This window comes from Littorina saxatilis, linkage group LG7, assembly GCF_037325665.1.
Source record: "Littorina saxatilis isolate snail1 linkage group LG7, US_GU_Lsax_2.0, whole genome shotgun sequence".
Taxonomy (NCBI): domain Eukaryota; kingdom Metazoa; phylum Mollusca; class Gastropoda; order Littorinimorpha; family Littorinidae; genus Littorina; species Littorina saxatilis.
The window spans coordinates 19245640-19270463 of NC_090251.1; the positions used below are offsets into that span (position 1 = coordinate 19245640).

The 24824-nt window shown below is 43.9% G+C and overlaps 1 protein-coding gene across 7 annotated transcripts; it reads right to left on the reverse strand.

Annotated features, from left to right (window-relative positions):
* Positions 1 to 203: 203 nt before the first annotated feature.
* Positions 204 to 24796, reverse strand: LOC138970859 (arylsulfatase B-like). 7 transcript variants are annotated; one of them, XM_070343417.1, is made up of 15 exons: positions 24779 to 24796; positions 15625 to 16006; positions 15030 to 15141; positions 13907 to 13958; positions 13607 to 13710; positions 12340 to 12446; positions 11861 to 11928; positions 11332 to 11433; positions 10952 to 11015; positions 8652 to 8749; positions 7372 to 7511; positions 6777 to 6835; positions 6229 to 6340; positions 3316 to 3458; positions 204 to 1393 (listed from the first exon to the last, which is right to left on the reverse strand). In XM_070343417.1, the coding sequence occupies exons 2-15, from the start codon at positions 15755 to 15757 to the stop codon at positions 1221 to 1223; spliced, it is 1467 nt and encodes a 488-aa protein (XP_070199518.1). In that variant the 5' UTR covers positions 15758 to 16006; positions 24779 to 24796; the 3' UTR covers positions 204 to 1220. The 7 variants fall into 7 exon arrangements, with proteins under 7 accessions (XP_070199518.1, XP_070199514.1, XP_070199516.1 ...); XM_070343413.1 differs by lacking the exon at positions 24779 to 24796 and adding an exon at positions 24572 to 24600 and having other exon boundaries at positions 15625 to 16341; XM_070343415.1 differs by lacking the exon at positions 24779 to 24796 and adding an exon at positions 24572 to 24590.
* Positions 24797 to 24824: the final 28 nt, after the last annotated feature.

Sequence of the window (24824 nt, forward strand, 5' to 3'; positions counted from 1 at the left end):
CCTAAACATAGTAACTGAAAATAAAATAGTAAAAGACGCTTTTTGTGTCTCATCTGTTTCTTCACAATTGCAGTGAAATTCAAGTCATAATAGACTCATATGCAAGGAAAAGCTATATTTTTAAATCCTAGAGGTTGCATAAAAGGATACACACACACACACACACACAAACACACGCATGCATGTATGCAAACACACACACACAGCTTTTTCAAATTTATTAAAGTAGAAATTTAAAACTGAGAAACAGTTCAACGTTTCAAAATCAAGAATAAACAAGTCGCGTGAAACGATATAAACATTTAGTCGATCTCTAGGCATCAAACTAAAAGATCATCACCAAAAACCAGTCATCGCCGAGACTACATTCAGATAGTCTTGGCTAAACTTCCCCGAAGACCGAGACGGGTCACGCTCGTCTCCGCGAAGCATGCGAACATTATACTCGACCTATTTTCTTTCATTCTGAGTGCGTTTTTCAAGTAAACATAACGTATAGATCTATATCTTTTTGAATTCAGGTGAAGAAGAAGAATACAATGCAGTGATTTTTAAATCTGTCAGTGAAAAATCGTTTTTAATGACAACTTTAATGAGCAAACTAATTAACTAATTATTAAGCTTCCGAGCTGAAATGCAATCCCAAAGTCCGGCCTTTGTCGAAGATTGTTTGAACAAATTTTCAACCAATTTTGTTAAAAAGTGAGGGCGTGACAGTGCCGCCTCAACAATCACTAAAAGCTGGATATGACATCATCAAAGAAATTTATCAAAAAAATGAAAAAAACCATCTGGGGATATCATACACAGGAACTCTAATATCTCAAGTTTCATGAAGATCGGTCCAGTAGTTTTGTCTGAATCGCTCTACACATACACACACACACACATACACACACACATACATACACCACGACCCTCGTCTTGATTTCCCCGTCTATGTTAAAACATTTAGTCAAAACTTGACTAAATGTAAAAAAGGTAACAATGCATTCATATGGTGTTGACCTAAGGATAGTTCTTTTTGTTTATAATAAAATGTCTCATAAACTTAATTATCTTGTTTATTGGATCATTACAGCAGAGTCATAACTTTCCTTGTTTCGATTTTAGCAAAATTGTGACCTGTCAGTACTACAGGCGCCTAACGTGATTCGAGTCATGCAATTAAAATTACTACAAGAACACCTCCACATGGTGCGCGTCTTTGCGCTTATCTGTTAGCACCAACCGGGGGTCCAAACCCCGCCCCAGTTCTTGGGGTCCCCCCGGGGGTCTATGGGGGTGTTCTGTGGGGGCACGCCTGACGCCATCCACTTGTGCAGTCTGTCCATCATCATCTTCATGGTCTGGGGCTCCGTGTCCGCCAGGTCGTGACGCTCCTCGGGGTCATCTGCAACACGAACAACCTTCTGTGTCTTTACTGGCAATTAACCTCACCAATTAACTCACGAATACTGGACTGCTTATGTCGGAGTAAACCATGAGACACCATCGTTTAGACTGCGTACCCCACCTTTAAATATGTCCATCCGTTAGATCCCTGTCTACTATTCACAAGTTGATTGCGTTGTTAAAAAAAGCACTGCAGAGAATTGAATATCTAAAACATGGAGAGCAACAGTCGTCAGACCTGAGGTGGTGACTTGATTCTTTTTTCGTTGCTTGTTGGCTCCTAATCCATCTATCGCATTATTTTCAACTGCCATTAACAGACGTTTGAACCATGAAGCCTTGAATTCTTTACTTTAGTCAGAGAAACTTTCACGTCTTTGGAATCATCAAGTTTTAAATTTATAAATGCCGAAGTAGTGGACTAAACAGCGTCGCTTTCTGTGGCACTGCCACTTTGTTTGTACCGTGTTTCAGCCAGACTGAGGTCTGGGGTGCCGCAGACCTACATCATCTACTGTTCTAAATTGATGACGTGTAAAACACCCCGTGTAAACCATCTCGCAAATCTCCATACATCTGCCCTGGCTTTTATTTGGGATAAAAGCATCATTCCACAAGGAGACACACCTGAAGTCTAGACACACCTGAAGTCTAGACACACCTGAAGTCTAGACACACCTGAAGTCTAGACACACCTGAAGTCTAGACACACCTGAAGTCTACATCCTGGCTGCTTTCTGTGCAGAGTTGGAATTTATTTTTAATGAATATATTTCTTTACTTGACTGGACTTGATCAGTGGCTGAGGCCTGTGAGGGTGCGCTCACCGTTCTAAAGTTGATGACAAAAATACACAAAAAGGTGACAATACGTGGCTGTGTTAAAAAAAAAGTATGTCACGATCTGTTCATATTTTGAGGGTAGAGTTTGCCAGTGTGCGTCCAGTCTACTTGAGGCTGTTGACTGGGGGAGCAGTGACCACAGAATCTGACAGATTCATGTGACGCGCAAAATTAATCCAGCAAAAATTCCCAAGCTGCACAGGAAGGGGCCGGCCAGGCTTCTAGTTTGGGGCAGTTGTTTAAGTCGAAGGATGATCTTATCCCCTGCTAAAGTCTTCATGGGTTTGTGGTGGCTTGCACAAGAGTTTGCATGGGAAGGGAGGCAACTTTAGACCTTCGGGAGTTTCCATGTTAGTGAAGGTTTCTTTACATCTATGACACGAGTTAGCATGAGATGGAAGGAATCTTTAGAGCTTACAAGTGTTTGCATGAGAAGGAAGGTATTTTAGAGCTTACACAAGTTTGTATGAGTAGGAAGGTATTACATCTTGCACGAGTTTTTCATGAGAAGGAAGGAATCTTTAGAGCTGATGAGAGTTTGCATGAGTAGGAAGGAATCTTTAGAGCCTACCAGAGTTTGCATGAAAAGGGAGGAATCTTTAGAGCTTATGATAGTTTGTATAAGAAGGAATGTATCTTTAGAGCTTATGAGAGTTTGAATCAAAAAGAAGAAATCTGTAGAGCTTTCAAGAGTTTGCTTGAGAAGGTATGACTTTAGAATTAGAGCTTACGAGAGTTTGAATGAAAAAGAAGGAATCTTTAGAGCTGATGAGAGTTTGCATGAGAAGGAAGGAATCTATAGAGCTTACGAGAGTTTGCTTGAGAAGGTATGACCCTTTAGAATTAGAGCTTACAAGGTTTGAATGAAAAAGGAGGAATCTTTAGAGCTTACGAGAGTTTCCATGAGAAGGAAAATATCTTTCGAACTGATGAGAGTTTGTATGAGAATGAAGGTATCTTTAGAGCTTACGAGAGTCAGTTTGCATGAGAAAGGATGTGTCTTTTGAGCATACAAGAGTTTTGCTGAGAAGGAAGGCATCTTTAGAGCATGACAGAGAAGGTATATTCCAAGGCTTACTCCTGATGTTGTATAGCTGAGGCTTCCAGTGTGGCTTAGCGTCCTCCTCATGTGTGGCGTCCTCCTCGCCCTGTGAGCGTGGCAGCGGGTACCAGTCGTTGAAGCGTCCCGGGGACCCCGTCATCAGCTTGTAATCCTTGTACCTGGCGACCCACCGGCCCACATGTCAGCTTCTGTGTACTACAAGCACTTCCCCACACGAACGCACGCATGTGCGCACAAACGTACACAGAAACGCATGCACGCACACACATCCTTTTTTGAAGCATGCATACATCCACTCCGGCACCCAATCTTGCACACATACGCGTATACACACACACACACACACACACACACACACACATAAACACACACCGTATCAAATCAGTGGAGCCGAGTTTCCTTCTTTGGCCCATGCATTAGGATTCAGCAAGCTGTATATATACAAGATGTCAACAACCACCACTGATATAGCAGTATCCCTTCCTTATTAGCCCTCAAGCAATCCATTTAGGGAAAGCTGATGACAAGCCCTCTGCTGCCTTTCCGAGCTCTAAAACATCGCAGAACACAACCCTTGGCAGGAGTGTTTATGTTATCGCTCGGCCAGGAAAGAACAAATTTGCAAGCAAGACAAGGAAGAGAAATGAATTTCTGGCTGAAAATGTGCACAGTTAAGAAGTCACACACTGAGTCAGTTTAGTAGAAAGAGACATAGTCAGTACTATCAGGGCTGCTTAATAATTAATAATACACACATTTTAAATCATCAGAATACACTCTCTGCAATCTTCTATACTGATTGCACAAAGAAACATTCAATGCGGAAGAAATCAGTTAAATACTGCTGTTTCCTACATGTCGAACCGGTACATAAGAATCACATTACACCGCCAACCGAAAGACCAAACTTGTCAAAGTTTTGTAAGTGAACACTACATCTTACAAGCAACAAAATATGCATGTTAGTGCATTTACACCTCCAGCATACATACAGATTAAACTTATTACGCTTAAAACAATATTTATGCTGTTTTCAAGAAAAAAAGTGAGTGTGGTTTAAGCTTTTTGAATATTCCGCGCAAATTTCGATGCTCCGCCTTGCAAGGTCACGGCGGCCGCTAGCTGCTGAAATCTGTGGCACCATGCATAGGCGGTAAAGGCGCCTTCCTGTAACATTTACGTGGTTTTAAGTGTGTTTAACATTTCTCAGTTCCTGGAGCCCTTGCAATGATTATAATGATGACAAGAAGCAGAAGTTTCAAAGTAGTGTTACAAAATGTGGTTGTCTTGAAACAATTAACACAGGGTTTTTTCCATGTTGAGTGCAGCTGAGAATAGTTCTGTGTGAACTCAGTTATGCTGGTCCGCAGTAACTGAGCCGCTACTGTCGGAACTCACGATAAAAGATAGGCCTAACCACAAAAAACACAATCGGCACTTTCTTGAAAAATCTTCCTTAATCTATTGGTATATATATGATATTACACTGACTAACCTTTTCATCTAAACCCTAGTTCTTCTTTACGAATGAATGTATTTTCTACTTTTGACGAGAAAAAAATAAAATGTATTCAGCTAGAGCCTATGCTTTCTTACTGCTGGGTCGGTGTCTGTAGCAGACGATACTTTGCCGCTCTGACAGAGAAACTGAATACAAGTCTAGAGTAAAGATAATGCAATGAACTTCGATATTTATCAACAGAGACAAAAGGTTCCTTTGGATATGCTTTCAAATAGAGATATTATATTCAGCAAGTATTTGTGTTGTTGAGTCAGTAGTGCATGATAACAGAGATATAATATAGCCTACATTGATCATCTAAGTTATGTCTGATCACTGATGATAAGTTGGAACTCCATTTTGACAATTTTAACACAGATGCATATATTTTCGGGAAAGTGGGTGAAACACTGTACACTTTTCTTGGCAGTGCGGCGGATCTATCCAATTATAATTAAATTCCAATCTTTAATCCCCCCCCCCCCCCCCCCCCCCCCCCCCGGGCCTCTCTCCGGCTGCTGTTTCTAAAATCATCTTCTTTTATTTTGTTAATCTGTTTGGGGGGCTGGGGAGGGGGGGGGGGGGAGATTGTGTGCTTAACAGATTGCTATTTAACCTGTGTTACGGCCACTTCAGTGAATGCAACTCGGTTCATCCATACTGTGGCATACATAATCCCGTTTATTTAAGACGGAAGCACGTGACCATCCTGGCAATACTCTCTAGATAGATAAAAGAAAGTGTTAGCAGATTATATTTCACAGTTTTGGTTTTAATCAATAAGTGCTTGAAGCGATTTTAAATTAGCATAATGATTGACCTTGCTAAAATGTGCAACTGAGATACTTTATCGAAGTTTTTAATACAACATTTTGATGCAGTCATGGCAACGCGTATGCTTCAAAATGTCGTCTGCAAAACCCCCACATACATAGCAAAAAAGCTCTGGTCTTCGCTTTGCAGACTTCTCCAAGAGTTTTTACTGAGACTCGGTTCCGAGATTCTGAATTATAAACAGTGGCCACCAGAGATAAACAACGCCAACTCGCCTGCAGGCTAGCGGCGAAAGACAAACCGTTTAACGCTTGACGAGCAGGGGCTAGTGTTTTGTCAGCACACGCTAAACAAAACAAGGCAGCTATAACACAGGACTGTGAGCTCTAATACTGAATTCGCCTCCACTGTTTTGATATGTGGCACACACACACACACACACATAAATACACGCACTGACACACACCGTAACACCGTACGCACACACCTACGCACAAATGCACGCATATATCCGGGGACTCGCTATGCAAGTTTTTTCTCTAATTATTCTCTCTCTCTCTCTCTCTCTCTCTCTCTCTCTCTCTCTCTCTCTCTCTCTCTCTCTCTCTCTCTCTCTCTCTCTCTTTCAAAAGGAAATAAAGCTGAGAACATACCTTATGGCCGTGCTGTTGAGAATGGTGTCGATGTTGTAGACAAACTCGTCTCTGTTACTCGGTGCCCCTTTACTCAGCATGTCCCACTGGTTTACCCCGTCTATTCCTTTCCCTGATATGTATGTCACATTGAAAAGCAACACGGTAGAGGTAATGCCCTTTTCTGGGAAGTTCTCACTTACATAGCTGAATATGTCCCAGGGAGGCCCCTATATATTTACATGTGGCAAAGAGCGTTCTTACACTTCAACACAAACCAAAAATCTACCGTCAGACGGCTGCTTTCTGCTTTCTCTTTCTTATTGGTTTGTGAGAGAGCACTCTCAACTCTGTTCCAATGTGAACACACTTTTTGTAACCAGTTGGCAACACTGTGTGAGATATCACATGTCTACTTGCAAAAGCATGCACACATTGTAATCATTATTTAGTGTTTACCATGTGTGCTACTTTTGTTAGTAGCATAGAGTATCTCACATAGTGTTCCCAAATGGTTACAAAACGTGTGTTGACATTGGAACACTTCTTGTTTGGAGTGAGGCACTTACCTGGGGCCACACCTGCCAGGTGTAGTATGGTAGGGAACCAGTCTACTGCGTGCATCATCCTGAAACAACAAGGTAAACTAAGGCATGGTAAAGTAAGGTAAGGTAAGGTATGGCATGGTAAGGTAAGACAGGGAAAGAAAAGGTAAGGTAAGGGAAGGCAGCGTAAGGATATTTCATACAGTCCCGTGGGATGCTTTCCTACTTGGGAAAGCGAGCTGCCATAGTCCGGCGCAACCCATTCTTTCTTGTTCCGGCACTTTTTCTCCACGCTTGCGTCCATGTTTTTCAATCCTTTGAGCTTTTGCAGTCAAATTGAAATGTTTTTCGAACGCATGCGTGAATAGGGGGATATCCAAACACAGACAGTCTGCAAAAAAGTCGACTCTGGAACAACAAAGTCTCTCACCGAACTCTAGGGTCGAACCAACATAACAGCGACGTACTGGCTCACTATTAATCGAGCTCCACCGGTTTCTGCTTAGATACAACACTACGTATTCCCATAGAACCTTTCAAGCTGACAACATCCGCAATTTTTTTTATGCGGCCATCAATGTTAACATTTATACATAGCCAGTTAATGTATGTACGTTACCCGTCGCTGACGTAAGATTTCTTTTGCAGCAAATTCTTGCTCCAGACAAAGGCAGCACCCCGGGTACCTCCCTCCCAGAATGTGGTCTTGGCCCCTCGTAACGGCCAGTTGTTGGCGCCGTAAATCACCGGACCTCCGTTCTGTCGACACCAAGCATGGGTCAGCACAATACTGAAACACGAACACGACACAGTACGATGGTGTCTCATCGGTCAGCACAATAAACCACGGACACGACACAGTACGATGGTGTCTCATCGGTCAGCACAATAAACCACGCCGCACGACACAGTACGATGGCTGTCTCATCGGTCAGCACAATAAACCACGGACACGACACAGTACGATGACTGTCTCATCGGTCAGCACAATAAACCACGGACACGACACAGTACGATGGCTGTCTCATCGGTCAAGACAATAAACCACAGACACGACACAGTACGATGGCTGTCTCATCGGTCAGCACAATAAACCACGGACACGACACAGTACGATGGCTGTCTCATCGGTCAGCACAATAAACCACGGACACGACACAGTACGATGACTGTCTCATCGGTCAGCACAATAAACCACGGACACGACACAGTACGATGGTGTCTCATCGGTCAGCACAATAAACCACGGACACGACACAGTACGATGGCTGTCTCATCGGTCAGCACAATAAACCACGGACACGACACAGTACGATGGCTGTCTCAAAAGTTCGTACGTAGCCTAAGGCAGTGGCAAGAAGACCTCTATGACTGCGGATGACATGATTATTACGAGGACGCTTATATCTCTATGCATGTTTCATTTTGTACAGGTACGAGGTATCATAGCTCAACCTAATCTCCTTCATGTGTATGATATGAACTTCTGAGATGACCCTCATTAATCTTACTCACATCTACCGAGTAAGGAATTGACACTGACGACGATTCCAAATAAGTTATCACCATTGTCGTCGTCGTCATCATCATCAACATCAGCAGCACCATCTCAAACAACACCACCACCACCACCAGCAACATTGACATCAACACTATCATCATAACTTGCCACATTATCATGCACATGCAAACAAGGCTGCCCAGTGGGGCGTTGTGAGTTCGTACAAACACTTTAGCACCGGACTGTAAACCAGGGGCATCATCACCATTATCAACATCAGCAGCATAATCATCATTATTCAGAAGTTAGCAGAGTTTCCAATGCTACCATGTTAAATAAAAGCACGCTGTAAGGTGCACTGATTTAGTACATTTAGTTTCTATGGCAACTAGACTGACGTCAGTGGTGAAGACGAGCAGCGTGTTGTCCAGCAGTCCCCGGCTGTCCAAGGCCTGAGTGATGTTCCCGAACGACTCGTCCATCATGGTCACCATGCCTGCAACACCATTGCATTTTCAGAATTGAAATAAATGTTTCCTCATTTTGGCTCAAGTCAGAAACGCGCAATTATTCTCCAATTACACGGTATCACGCACACGTTCCTATCTGTCAGACAGAAGTCAGTTTGTTCTTGTCGGGCAGACCATCGTTCTAGCACAGCACCTCTGCTCTATGGAGTACCACAGGGCTCAGTCTTAGGTCTGGTGCTGTTTGTATCGTACACAACACAGCTGTCTACCATCATCAACCACCATGCAGTCAGTCACAAAATGTTCGCAGACGATACACAGCTTCATCAAGCATTTCCTCCTGAAAAGGTCAATGACCTTGTGTCTTCCCTACAAGACTGCTTTTCTGATGTAAAAGACTGGATGAATGAACACAAACTGAATCTTAACAAAGAAAAAACTGAAGCAGTTCTGTTTGCCTCTTCAACCTCTTCTTCTCGTCACAATCTCCCAGTGCCATTCAGTTAGGCTCAGCATCTGTCACATTATCAGGGAAGGCCAGAGATCTTGGGTTCTACTTTGACTCTGACCTTTCTATGAGACATCATGTCACAAAAACATGTCAGGCACCCTACCTTGAAATTAGGCGCATCAGCTCCATCCGCCACTTTCTCACTGAAGAAACCACAAAAACCCTTGCCACTCCCTGCATATTGTCTCGTTTAGACTGTTGTAATGCCCTGTTGATTGGATGTCCTTCGTTAGTTATGTCCAACCTCTCCAAACCGCTGTTCAAAATGCTGCAGCCCGCATCATCTTTAGGTCAAAGAAAACATAGCATGTCACTCCCCTGCTATTACACACTCCACTGGCCGCCGGTGGAACAGAGTATCAAGTACAAAGTCGCTTGTCTGCGTTTCAAGGTCTTCTCAGGAAGTGCCCCTCAGTACCTTTCTGAACTCCTGCACATATACACCCCATCACGCACACTCAGATCATCCTCTGACACCAGGCTATTAAAAGTTGAGCGCTTCAACAGGAAGCACCACGGAGCAAGACCTTCTGTTGTGCTGCACCACCACTCTGGAACTCTCTTCGTTTCTCTGTCAAGACAATGCACCTCTCTCAGCTCTTTCAAACAACAGTTGAAAACTTTCTTTTTCACACAATACTACATGTCTGTTCCATTCCATTTCTGCACGTACTCGAGCTCCTCTCCCACAAAGTTGGCATGATTGTTGAAAGTGTTCGCTGGGTATGTGTGTATATATAGTGTGTATAGCATATGGATATTGTGTGAACAGTACATGTGGTGATTTTTGTCTGTATGGTTAATTGTCTTATGTAGGTTGTATATTTAATTGTTCTATTCTGTATATGTTCTTTTGTAAAGGGCCTAGAGCCATAGGTTAGTCCAGTTATTATTATTATTATCATTATTATTATTAATGCTGAAGGGTGGGAAAGTTCAAGTATGTTCCGCTGTTCGCACATTGAAAACCCGAATTTAAAGACGCAGGTGAATTTGAAAGATACATTCCTTCCGTGTATGCGACAGCATTTTCCATGTCAGAGACAAGATCATCCTTCTAATTGAGCACATGCCGAAAATGAACAGCCTTACTTCTTTTGATGCAGAGTGAGAACGTTTTTCTTTTCACAGACTGGCGTGGTGTCACTGACAGAATCTATTCGACAAATAATCTGACCAAAAGAGAAGTCAGACTGTTGATTTGTTTTATATGTCTAAGTGGGACGAAGCTCTTACACTATGTAAAAAGCCGAACAGATTCGTGACGAGGAACAGGATTGCTTGCACGAGAGGGAAGGTATCTTTAAAGTTGTACCAAGTAAAGTAACTTCAGAAGGTACACATTCACGTATCCTCATCTGGTAATACGAAATATAGAGTGAAACTGCCTGTTACGAGTATTATGTTATCACGACATTGGGTCTGTTATTATATTCTCAGTACTTTTTTCACCAAGAATGTACTTTGTTGCAATCGTAATTTTCGCAATCAGTTTTCATCTGTCTGTCTGTCTGTTTCTTTCTTTCTTTCTTTCTTTTTCTTGCTTTCCTTCTTTTTCTTTCTTTCTTTCTTTCTTGTTTTTTCTTTTCTTCTTTCTTTCTTTCTTTCCTTCTTTGCTTGCTTGCTTGTTAATTTTGTGTTTGTTGTCGGTGTTCTTGGTATGCGCGTTCGTCGAAAGGCACTGTTGAACAGACTAAAAAAAAAAAAAAATACTGACCACAATACGTTCTCCTGTCCTGAGTATGGATGTGACTGTAGCGCTGTTCGTACTCCTTGGGGACCTAAGACAGTCAATGTAAACAGCTACAGTCCGAGTCGCGTCACAGGCAACACGTGCAACTCACTACAGAAAGCCAGAAAGTGGCTCTCGGCAGACTTTCGTTCTTTTTTAAGTCAATGAAGTTCAAAATCAGAGGCTAGCAAAGCTAGATTTGAGATTATACCAGTATTTAACATCCAAGTAACTCTCTCTCTCTCTCTCTCTCCCTTAAACAACAACACCACCACCACCAGCACAAACGCACACCCAAATTCTCTCTCTCTTCAGTCTCTCTCACACACACACACACACACACACACACACACACGTACACACACCTGCAGAGGGTTGTGACAGAGGTGGAAGGGCAGGTAGAGGTAAAGCGGCGTGCTTGTATCGTGTTCTGAAATCACCTTCAGCGTGTGGTCGGTGAATAAATACTGTACCACAGAGAAAATAAAGTTGTAAAAGAAAACCCGTCTGGAAACCTGCCTTCAAAAGTAATGAATGTATTTTTTCGACACGAACTAATCTGCCGAAAACGATCACAAACCTCTTTTAAGAAATGCTTACAAACTTACATTCCTCCACGAAAATGTATCACTGATGAACCGATTTCAAGAGGACCTGAAAAATCTATAATATTCTGCCAAAAGCTCTCCTAATTTTCGTAACATATTTTGTTTCTATGGCAACTACCCTGACGTCAGTGGCGAAGACAAGCAGCTGGTGTGAGTGATGTGATGTTATCGAATGAGTTCATGTGTAAGCTACAGCACCACGTACAGTGCGTCAAGGGCAATCCCTGGTCCGGAGACCACTCGGGCCATTTCTGACGTTGGGTGAGCGTGACGTCATAAAACTTACGTCAAAATGGCTTTGACCAGGGTCCTTGGCTACAAGTGTGTCGTTCCGCAAGTCGTATCCCCCGTCTTCTGCACACAAAGTTATAACACGCGACTCACACCTGTATTATGACACCCCCTGCCCCCTTATTGTCTGGTTATGTACCCTGTTTTCTATAAACACACACACACACACACATGAATTTTCAGAGCAAATCTAACCGATATAACAAACAAATTAAAGCTCTTGTGAAGGTCTTACAGAACTTCCAAAAGTCCTCCTGCTTTTGGGATCCTCTAAAGTTCCGCTGCGGAGGTCCGTGGACACCGTAAAACTTATAATTGGGGGATCCTCTATGTAGATCATCTGTGGTTTGTATGTGCACTTAAAAGACCGCTGGGTCGATATATCTGTGAACGTAACGTTTTGTTTTGTCAATAATGAAACGTTCCAACAACATACCTTTATTGTTTGTTTTTATTGAGATCATGCATGCTTACTTGTCTCGTGCGTGTAATAATCCTCAGCACCGTTGTAGTAACCGAAGTAACTGTCGAAACCACGGTAAGTTGGTGTGTACTTCCAGTTACACATTCCCAGGTGCCACCTACAACAACAACAACAACAACAAAAGTACATTTATACACTGAGCTGCTTAGTTTAAAAGCAATCTGAAACGTGGGTTGTTTTTCTTGCTTAAAAACAGCTCTCGTTCTAACCATACTGAAGAATCTTTCCATCAATGCGTCTTCGATTTTGTGCAGTATAAAATCGGCGAGCACTGACGGGCATTCAAAGAACATAATGAGTTAGTGCTGTACGTATTTTCATAGTCACGGATAAGACGTCCAGAGGCCTGTTATAAGTCAGGAAGTGATGAGATTTTGAGTTCCGAAAAATATATACTTTTTAGACGATTGTGGTCCGAAATCCTTTAGGGTGTCTTCTCCTTGACAAAATGGTTCCAAATTTGGTTTGAGACGTCCACCCTAACATGGAGCTGAAGATATCACAATGATAACAATGGCGTCAAGTAAACCTTGTCATCTTTAGTTCATGCATGTCTCCAGATGAAATGACACTGAATTTCGAGAATGTCTCGACGACTTAATCATTTCAGCAGTGCAAATGACAAGCAGCGTGCACTCACTTGCCCACCATGTGAATGTCTGTATGGTATCACCAAGCAGCGTGCACTCACTTGCCCACCATGTGCATGTCTGTATGGTATCACCAAGCAGCGTGCCCTCACTTGCCCACCATGTGCATGTCTGTATGGTATCACCAAGCAGCGTGCCCTCACTTGCCCACCATGTGCATGTCTGTATGGTATCACCAAGCAGTGTGCACTCACTTGCCCACCATGTGCATGTCTGTATGGTATCACCAAGCAGCGTGCCCTCACTTGCCCACCATGTGCATGTCTGTATGGTATCACCAAGCAGCGTGCCCTCACTTGCCCACCATGTGCATGTCTGTATGGTATCACCAAGCAGTGTGCGCTCACTTGCCCACCATGTGCATGTCTGTATGGTATCACCAAGCAGCGTGCCCTCACTTTAATTGCCCACCATGTGCATGTCTGTATGGTATCACCAAGCAGCGTGCCCTCACTTGCCCACCATGTGCATGTCTGTATGGTATCACCAAGCAGCGTGCACTCACTTGCCCACCATGTGCATGTCTGTATGGTATCACCAAGCAGCGTGCCCTCACTTGCCCACCATGTGCATGTCTGTATGGTATCACCAAGCAGCGTGCACTCACTTGCCCACCATGTGCGTGGCGTAGCCCGCAGTCTTAAGCAGTTTTGGCAGCATGGTGAAGTTGGTCGGCACGTAGCGAGGCTCGCCCTCCAGGATCACACCGTGCTGCACGTGACAGAACGCATGTATTCATAACCAATAGCTGTCTGAAATCCTAAAGAGATGCAATGTAAACACATGGTTCACGCTTAAAAGCTTACTTGGTCAGCGCCTAATCTTTTTAAACGTTTGATGTGATTTTGTCTGTCATCCGAAAGACATAACAAGCCGTTGCACCAGAAACATGACATGCTGGACTTACCTGCAGCCCTGTGTGGTAAGGGAAGTAACCAGTCATGAAGGCATTGCGCGACCTTCAAAACAACAATTCATATATGTTAGTTTTCTGCCATGTAGAAAAGGTGACATAGATCTATTGTTGTCTTTTAACATATGATAAACAGACTGTTTTGTTCACCTGGAAATGATACATGTAGTATTAATACTGACAACAATGAAAGACAAACCAGACCCAGGGGCGGATCACATCATTTTTTAGGAGGGGGGGGGGGGGGTATCCAAATTTGTTTTTAGGGACAATTCGACGACGCGAAGCGTTTAGTTGAGGGCGTGAAGCGTTCGAACCTCCTAGCGGGGTCCGGGGGCCTGCCCCCCCCCCCCCCCCAAATTGTTTGATAAAAACAAGGAAAATGGAGCAAACTGGTGCAATCTGAGCCGAGAAACTTTCCCTAATGCATGCCCTCCCCCCCCCCCCCGGAACATTTCCCCCCCCCCCCCCCCAAAAAAATAATTGTTTAATAAAATCAAGGAAAATGGAGCAATTTGGTGCAATCTAAGCTATAAGTTTTTCCTTATTTTCAAATGTATTGATTTATTTTTTTTTCTCTCTTTTTTTTCTTTATTTTTTTTAGGCCAGGGGAGGGGGTTCCGAAAACCCTGGAAACCCCCCCTTGATCCGCCCCTGAGACCTTTATACTAAACAAAATCAGCCAACAACAGATTTTTCAATACCCCAAATGTGGCAACTCTCTGTCTCCCGGCTTCCTTCATCGTGATTTTGATCCTACAAATAAACATTCTGTCTCATTCCCCTTATTTCTTTCTCAGTGGCAGTCATGATAATTAGTGAATTTATTTACACTATTGGCACACGCACAAACGCACGCATACACGCACGCACGTGCAAACACACACACACACACACACACACTGACACACACACACACACACCTACGCGCAAATGCCCTAGCACCCGTACACAAAAACAATCACACACACACACACACACAGACACACACAAGCACACACACACACAAACACACACACACACACACGCGCGCACGGCACTGGGGTAGAAATCAATGATATCGACTGTCGTGGAGGTGGGAGCCAACCACACCATACCCTATTCCTAACGTACTCACGGCGAGCAGAAGTACTGGACGTAAGAGGAGTTGAGGATGACTCCCTGGGCGGCGTAACGGTTGAGGTTGGGAGTCAGCATGCTGGGGTTGTGCCAGCCTACGTCGTTCCAGCCTTAGGAAATAAACAAATAGGATTCAGCCCAGAAAGCATTACAATTTAAAACAGAAAGCAAGGTCTAATGATAAGTAATACGATTTTTTGTGTGTAATCCCGGTTGTGAGATTGTTAATTACACTTCGAGAGTTGATGACGCTTACCCTGGTTATTGCTTCGCTACCCATTAATTTTTTCTTTCATCGTTTTCCTCCTCACGTTTTAACATGTTTCCTAGCCCCGAGGTTTTCACCGGGAACGTAAGGGGTGTACGCACAAATGAAGGGGCATTCGAGCGCCATTAAACGGCAATTCAATCATGTTCATAACACCTGATGATACCCCCTTGAATACCATCCCCTTTCCACACGTACACACACGCGCGCGCACGCACGCACACACAAACGCACGCACACACACACACCCTCGCACGCACTAATTTACACTAACAACAACAACAACAACAACAACAACAACCAACAACAACAAATTCACCCTCACCTAAGTCATCGGCAACGAAGAAAATGATATTTGGTTTTTGAGATGCTGCGGCATTTCCAGCAACACCAAAAACAGCCATCATCGCTGTCATCATCACAGTCATCATCACGGTCATCGTCGTTATCTCCGCCATCGTCGCACAGCGCTTGAATCACCGTACGTTATGTACTTGTTCAACTAAGTCTCCGCTATAACTAGGAAAACACCACATGCACTCAACCTGCAGTTGCACACTATTGGGACACTTCGCTGTTCTGGGGTAAAAGGTTTCGGATCAGCTAGTTTCTCGCAGCAGATATATCAGAAGGTAAACCACACAAAGCTGCTTCAAACTATCTTGTTGCCCACGGAGAGTCAAGAGCGACGGAGATGCTGTGTCTCGCTGTAAAATTGGTATGAGGGTTTTGTTGCTATACCATAAGCCTTATCAGGGACCTATATAATATAGGTCTATGGCCTTATGAATGAAACTGTGTACGTAAGATAACGGTCGTATGTGGTAGCAATGTTTTCAAGTCCCAAGGCACAAAATACGATTTATTTTTAACAGTGAACTTTACCGACAGAGTTAAAGTAGTCCTGTCATGCACTTTGACACAAGAATGTCCAAGAGGCTTGTGGGCAGAAAACGCTTCTGTATGTACGCAGAGTATCACTTTGAAGTCCTACCGATAAGTGGACCGTGTCGAGAAGAACACACTGTTTTCAGTCAGCCTGCTGAGCACAGAAACGTAACGCTAGCTGATAAGTGTACAAAAAGCAAGGATAATGACAGCAGTCCTGTGATTTTGAGTTCTCTCGAGCTTCACACAACACCAACTTGTCTAATTATTGCCTATTGATATGACAGTGTATTCCGCCCCCAAAAAAACGTTGTCACAGAAGCCGGTGTAACACGAGAAAATTACTCCCACGAGATTTTTACTCCGGAGTAAACATTTCGTACGAAAATGTTACTCCCTTTACGAAAAAAGCACTCCCCCATTACACGAGAAAATTACTCCCCACGACAGGTGAGTTCCGAGTTAACATTTCGTACACAAATGTTACTCCCCTGACGAATAAAAAAGCGAATAAATTACTTCACCCTAACACGAGCAATTTAACTTCCCATGCCAGGTGTACGAAATTTGGACTCCCTTGTCCGCTGTTAGTCTTGGTGGTGGAAGGAGTGGAGGGAGGCTAGCGCGACATTCGTTTGCGCGAGATCACATATTGGCATTATCCCTTCGCCCGCATCCCATTTTCGCGTACGAGATTTTTACTGGAAGTGAAAAAAATGGGGAGTAAAAATTTCGTGGAGGGAGTAATTTTTTTGTGCCTTGGGGAGTTCTTTTCTCGTACGAAATGTGTACTCGGAGTAAGAATTTCGTACGAAATTTTTACTCCGGAGTAAATTTTTCGTGGAGTAAAAATTTCGTGTTACACCGGTGTGACGTTTTCATCTTTCGCCGTGTTGATATTTCGCTTCTCGGCCTCGCCAGTTGATCTAGTATAAACTCTACACTGAACAATAATAATAGTAATAGCCAAAGGAGAAGGATGCTTCGACCGGTGTCACGATTTCATCTTTCGCCGGTCGAAGCATCCTTCTCCTCAGTTTGGCTATTACCACTACTACTACAAGGGAGTGTGATACTTCAATCGACCGGCACTTTGATACGCCTTTTTTTACGGGCTCTTGTGCACTTTGTCACTGTGCGTGTCGCGCGAACACCTGTTACAAAAGAAGTCATATGACTTCCTCGCCGGATCGAAGCACAGCATTTAAACACACAGACACCGCCGTCAAGTGTCTTTCCTTCCACCTACAGTGGTGCAGTTATTTGCATTTAAAGGGATACGGTCCACAAAGGATTGGCATTGATCTCAAAAGGTTTCTTTTACAGGAAAGCGTGAAATTCAAACACATATCGAAAGTGTGAGAGTCTGTATACGTATATCACTAATATCATTTTGCCTTCTACTTAGCGAGACGGCAACTTGAGCTCTGACGAGTGGAAACACTTTTGTTGTCGGACCGTGACGAAGTAACTCGGTTTAACACCGTGCAGACGCAGAAGCCGGCTGTCCGTGTCCCGAGTTGGTTCCAAATTGCAAGCCCAATAAAGTTTCTCCGTATGTGTGTGTGCGTGTGTGTGTGTGTGTGCGTACATGCGTGCGTGCTTGTGTACGTGCGTGCCGCTTGCGTGATTGCCTATGTGTGCCGGTGTGCTTGCGTGCGTGTGTGTGTGCTTCCTTTCGGACTTGACTTGTGGCCTATAATGATGGACTTATAACGGGGAGGGCAGGTCGTTGTCGACTTGATGTTGTTCATAATTTGAAATACTAGTTTTAGAAGACCAAATAAACTAAGGGAGTTGGGGGAAGAGCTTAAAAAGTCCATATATTTTTTTTCTTTTCTCTTAGAAACCCAGGACCCCCCCCCCCCCCCCCCCCCCCAGATCCGGTGTGACGTTTTCATCTTTCGCCGTGTTGATATTTCGCTTCTCGGCGGCCTCGTTGATCTAGTATAAACTCTACACTGAACAAAAAAACACCCTTCGATATATAGTACTGATGAGCGACCTTGTGTACCTTACATTCATGAGGCCAAATTTTTCCAACCAATTTGTTTTATTTAACTTAGAAATTTGATTCATCCTAAAATGTTTTCCTTCTTACTCAAGGAACGTAACCACTCAGTACACGTTTTCGAAGAATTCGATTTTGGCGGGAGTGAAATCTATTAATTTTTACCACCAATTTTCTTCACATGCAAGAAACTGACATGCTTTTCGTCCATAAATAATTTCACTTCTTAATTTTACCAGGAAACAACATTTCAGTCTTGAGTATGTCGAGGTGGAAATATGTACACAGGCGAAAGATGAAATCGTGACACCGGCCCTGCTCAGTGTACGTAGGCTATGTTTCGGAAGACTTATGTTTACTAGCCACCTACTTTTCAGTGCCAAGTAAGTCAGTGCACTCCTGTGGGGGACCAGCTGTCACACCGCCGATGTTTACCTATTAAATTGACCCACTGTCCTGTCACACAAGCACCAACTCGAGTCAAGTTATGCGAAACAACTAACCAGAAAGAGAGAATGCTTACCGTCCTACAGGCGAAATATTTAGCAAGATATGGGTTATATGATTATTATAATTCGAGTTTTAAGCCCTCACGGGCTTGATGAGATACACAAGTGTAGCCTATGCGTGTTTAGGTGGTATCAGCCATCTGCACTTATGGCAGAATGACCGAGGTCTTTTACGTGCCATTGTGGTCTCTGGGTCTGCACATAACTTGAGTTGACCCGTGTCAGTCCGTCCCGGCCCGAATTCGAACCTGCGACCTTACGATCACAAATCCAGTGCTCTACCAACTGAGCTACCTGGGCCCCCAAGTAACCCTTCACAACTATATCGCTTGAAAAACTATGCATGCCTTTGCAGCCCGCTTGTATGGTACAACAGCCTCAACACTTTGCCACTCAGTTCAAGATGGCGACCGAGTAACACGTGCATTCGGATCGCTCGTACGGTGAACAGCCTCAACACTTTGCCACTCATTCAAGATGGCGACCGAGTAACACGTTCATTCGGATCGCTCTGCCCAAATCGACTTCTATACGCCCACATCAACAATGACGGGGAAAAAAGACGTTCAGAAATATTACGCGGTCAACGTCGGAAGAAAACCAGGCATCTACAAAACCTGGAACCAGGCCTCGCGTGAAGTAAACGGATTCCCCGGACGGCGGCCAGCCATCAATCGTTTGAAACAATAGCTGAAGCCAAGATGGCCATGAATCAAGCTGGCCACGCATACCCAGATATTTTCGAGGAGGAAACCCCTGAGAATGAAGCAACAAATGGAAACATTGCCAGTAACCCACAAGACGCAACGGGGAACTTTCGAGAAAAGGAGGATGTTCCCACTAATGAGGACAACAACACCACAACTACTGACAACACCGATGCCGAGTGTCCGTGTGGTGAAAGGAAAACATGCAAGTCAGTGAAATGTGACAAATGCAGTAGAAAGATTCACTGGAACTGCACAGAACTTCCACTCTACCAACTGTGCGTGCTGGCCAACACTTCAAGGAAGTATACATGTGCTGTGTGTGCAAAACCATTTATCGATGAAAGGATGGAAGAGGAATACACTGCCCAATGCACCGCCTCAAAGACTGTACAAAGTTCGGAGACTACACACCACTCCCCGGACAATGTCAGGGACAACTACACAACGCTGCATCAGATGGTACAGTTTAACCATCAAGACATGATGGCAATCATGACCAATCTTGCGGAGGGTGTGCGTAATATGACAGATCAAGTACAACGCAACGAGGAGACTGACGAGAGCCGAAACCCTGCCGCTGCTTATCGCAAACGCCGTAAAGCCCACACGGAACGCAGGCAAGGATGTCAGCGTCGATGCTGTAACCCACACCCAGCAGTCAGCATGCCAAACAGATGTTGCATTGACTGGCCTCCCCACCACCACCCCCATTCCCCCTTCATACTCAGAGGCTGTCGATGAAGACAGGGGTTCCTTCATTGACCACTCCACCCTGAAATCAACGAATCAAGGTTACTGGGGACAAGACGGCACCCACCCTAGTCAACGGGGAACAAGTGTGCTAGCAGCGAACATCGGCCGACATGTGCACGCCCTGTTCTGGACAAAGGCAGAAAGGCGACCCTACCCGTCTCCACGCCGCTCAACAAACGACGGTAATGACAGGAAACATCACGACACAAGGACGAGCCAACCTGACCACCACCAACAGCCCAGGCGAAGACGGAAGGACGACAACCAACGCCGCAGCTACCACGACACGCAGACCAACGACTACAACCCGACACACTCCCCGCGTCGTCAGGACGACAACCAACGCCGCAGCTACCACGACGCACAGATTAACGACTACGACCCGACACACACCCCGCGTCGTCATGACAACTGGCGACACAGGGATTATCCCCCACACAAGGGGAACAGTCGGAGAGACGACTATCACCCTCAACGGTGGGACGACAACTACGCCCACCGCTACCGGCACAACAACTACGCCCACCACAACTGGGACGACGACCACACCCACCACCATCAGAGGGAACAACGAAGCCACTACAACAACAGATGGTACTAACGGCAAGTAAACACATAGAAAGTATGGCAATGTGACACTTTAGTCAGAAGGCTTATTATTAGAAGACGATTATTAGGGCAGGGCACCGACGATCTTACATGTGTATAACGTACCAAAATGTGTGCCCATCAAGCTTATAGAATCCTATCATGGAACATCAAAGGATATAGAGAGACCATAGATGGCTTGAGGACGAATAAATTGAGGGAACAGCAAATTATAGATAAACTAGTCAAGTATGATTTTATATGTATGCAAGAAACACACCTAGACAAAGATAACTGTCGGGATGTTTCAATTCCAGGATTTGTACCTGTGCATTACTGTAGAAAGAGACGTGCTAGAGCACAAAAAGCATCTGGAGGAATATCTATATATGTGAGGGATGTTATAAAACAACATTGATAATGTGCATGCTCGCCGATCGATGGACGCCTTAGTCCAAAAAAATGGGCGAAAACTCGTGGATGCCTGCCTGAATAACAACCTGTGTATTCTCAATGGGAGAACAATTGGCGATCTACAGGGAAATTTTACTTGTATTACACCGCTTGGAGCGAGTGTTGTCGATTATTTCATATGTTCTAACACACTTTTGAAAGATGTTCATTCCATGACAGTGCATGCCTTATCTCAATATTCTGACCACTGTCCATTAGAATTATGTATATATATCTTCCCGTCTGTACAAAAAATAAGGCTGAAGGTTCATTCTCCTTACACTCCACAGAAACAACAAACTGCATAAAAACCAAACCCCCGGTCACGGCAGCTGTCTCATATATATATGGACTGAAGAATCAGCAAAACGATTTCAAGCTGCACTGAACATAGCGCCAGTTCAAACATCTATTTTTAATTTGCAGCAAAAATTAAGCAATATCACCAGCACATGCTCACAGAATACTGATGACACAAACACTCGTGTTGAGGAGCTCACAAATATTCTCCAGTCGGCTGCCGATATAGCACTAACCTGCCGAACTAAAAAGGCCAACACAAAGAAACGAAGATGGTTTGACAACGAATGTGGCAAACAAAGAAAAGAAGTTAGGTCACTCCTAAATGCCCTAAACAGAGACCCCTTCAACCGCGGTGTAAGAGAAAAATATTTTGCACAGAGAAAAAAGTACAACAGCCAACTACGAAAAAAGAAACTAGCCGCTACAAAACCTCACTGGTCACAATGTTAAATGAAGCAATGGACAAAGACCCTTCCTCTGTATGGAAACTAATTAAGCAACTCAAGGACTCAGAGTCCGCACACAACCGAAACCAGACGCAAGTGAGTGGAGCCAAATGGATTGCCCACCTTGAGAAGCTGCTCGGTCAAAACACCGAGATAGACGGTACCCGTGATTCAATCATGAAAGAAAAGATAGCTCAACAAACACATCAAACAAACCTACTAGATTTTCCAATAACAGACACAGAGATAGAAAAGGCTGCTCGACATATAAAGCTGAAAAAATCTCCAGGAATAGACGGTATTACAAATGAAATGATCAAAACAAGTCTCCCTGTATTGAGGCCTATCATGATACAACAGCTCTTCAACCAGTTAATACAATATGGAACATATCCCGAACAATGGAAGAAAGGAGTGAATGTGCCCATATTCAAAAACGGAGACCCACACAACACTAGTAACTACAGAGGCGTCACTCTTAACAACACAATGGCAAACTTTTTCTGCCAGGTCATTAACAATAGAATAACAAACTTCCTCGAGAACAACAGCCTGCTAGCTAAAGAGCAAGCCGGCTTCAGAAAATCGTCTCGAACGCAAAACCAAGTGTTCATCCTAAAAAAGCTAGTCAATGATACCCTCAGAACTACAAATGGCAGACTGTACGGCTGTTTCATTGACTTCGCTAAGGCATTTGACAGTATCTGGCACACAGGATTACTATATAAGATGCATGAGATAGGGATAGGAGGCAAACTACTGCAAGTTGTGCAAGAAATGTATAATAATGCAACCGTATGCTCAAAGACAGAAGTCGGCCTATCGCGGGAAGTCACAGTAAGAAAAGGTGTTCTCCAAGGTAATACCCTAAGCCCAACACTGTTTAATATTTTTATTAATGACATAGTTGATAGCTTAAAAGACTGTGACTCCCCAACTGTGGATGAGGCTGGACTCTTTCCGGTGCCATGCCTAATGTATGCTGACGACATTCAGTGTTATTCTCTCAACTACAAAGAAAGGATTACAGGACAAACTCAACAGCCTCCATGAATACTGCAATAAATGGGGATTACAAATTAATCGCGAAAAAACAAAGGTGATAGTTTTCTCCAAGCACGAACCCATACTCCCCCTCTTCTTCAAAATTGGCGATGCCATAATCAATACTACAGACAACTATAAATATCTCGGCATCATATTCAATAAACGCGGAGACATGAAAATGGCACAGAACCATCTCTCCCGGCAAGGGAGCAAAGCTCTGCACTCGCTCAAACGAGCAGTACGAACAAAGAACATAAGTGTCCCAGTAATGGCGAAACTCTTTGATACACTAGTTGCACCTATTCTGACCTTTGGCTCTGAAATTTGGCTCCCTTACTGCAAAGATATAAACCTAAAGGACACGCAGAACCTTGAGAATAATCTCCTTGAAAAATGTATAACGACTGTCCTTCCGCATGAAAACGTACACATGAAATTCTGCAAGCAACTTTTAGGAGTACACAGAAAATCAATGAATTTCCCAGTACTGGCTGAATTGGGCAGATTTCCGATCAGCACAAAAATATTGGGACAGATCATATCATTTTGGTTACACATCATGGAATCTGACCAACATGGGCTTCTTAGGCAAACTTACTCAAGCTTTCTCTCACAAGAACATAAAGAGGAAAATAAATGGCTCTTATTTGTACGCGAGTTCCTCACTTCCTCAGGTTTCAAACACGTGTGGCAAAACCAAAGCACAATACACCCGGCAAGACTGAAACACGCGCTAACAAAACATGTAGAAACTCAATTTGTCAGGCTCCGGAGGACAAAAAAAGAAGGAAACTCATCCAAACTACAGTTTTACAAGGGAGTGTCACACGACTACTCTCTACAACCCTATCTTTTGCTAACACAAGAACACAGACAGGCTATGAGCAAACTACGTATAAGTGCCCATGACTTAGAAATCGAAAAGGGCAGATACACGGGAACACCAAGGGAGGAAAGACTATGCAGAAACTGTGGAGTGGTGGAGGATGAACTTCACTTCCTTGATTCGTGTACAATGTATGCTCATCTCAGGCAACAGTTATTACCGAATACTTCCACCGGCAGTGATGAAATAAGAGTCAGTTCTTTGTTTACTGACAGCGACGTCCAAAGGCAATTGGCAAAATATGTGTACGATTGTTTTCAACTACGCAGATGCAATGCGTCTTCCAACTGTCCTCAATAGCCTAACTTATGCTCATCCTCAGGTCCTCCGGCTTTGTTCACCCTGTTCCACTTGGTTTTGTATTTCATGTATGTTATGTTATATTGCTGTTTTTTCCTATAGGCCCTACTTATGTATCTTGTATGTGTCAATAGGCTCTGTGCTTTAATGGCAATAAATTCTGATTCTGATTCTGATTCTGATTCTGTACTGATTTCCGAATACATTCCGTGTCTGTCTGACTCCGGCCGCCGATTGTCTGCATGTGTGGGAGCGTGTCTTTGTTTTGCTTGCTTGCTGGCATACAAATAAGTAACATCACAAGGTGCCATCATCTTTGTCACTTTCGGCACCACGCTTGACTAGGCCTACATTTGTTCTGCTAGCCGCAAGACTCACAACCGAAGTTCCGACTTCCGCCTGCAACCCATGACACTGAGGCCGCCCGGGCACTGGGCTGTTCAATACTCGGGGTTTTCTTCACAGATCTTTTCACATTCTCCTTGTCTAACTTGTTTAAACTGTATTTGTTCCTGTAATGTAAGACGCCGATGTGGTTTAACAAACAAAACTTCCAGACTGAGTTCATACGTGCTACCACAATACCGCTCAGTATTTCGCCGGTGTAGCGATGTCAGATTTCTTCCTCTGT

What these genes read in the sequence shown, in the direction of transcription:
- LOC138970859 (XM_070343417.1), bottom strand. Translation starts at nt 15,757, where the DNA reads ATGGCGGAGATAACGACGATGACCGTGATGATGACTGTGATGATGACA. An exon ending in GTCCAGTACTTCTGCTCGCC is followed by an intron (nt 13,959 to 15,029) that starts GTGAGTACGTTA and finishes GTTGTTTTGAAG; the next exon opens with GTCGCGCAATGCCTTCATGA. An exon ending in GCCACGCACATGGTGGGCAA is followed by an intron (nt 12,447 to 13,606) that starts GTGAGTGCACGC and finishes TTGTTGTTGTAG; the next exon opens with GTGGCACCTGGGAATGTGTA.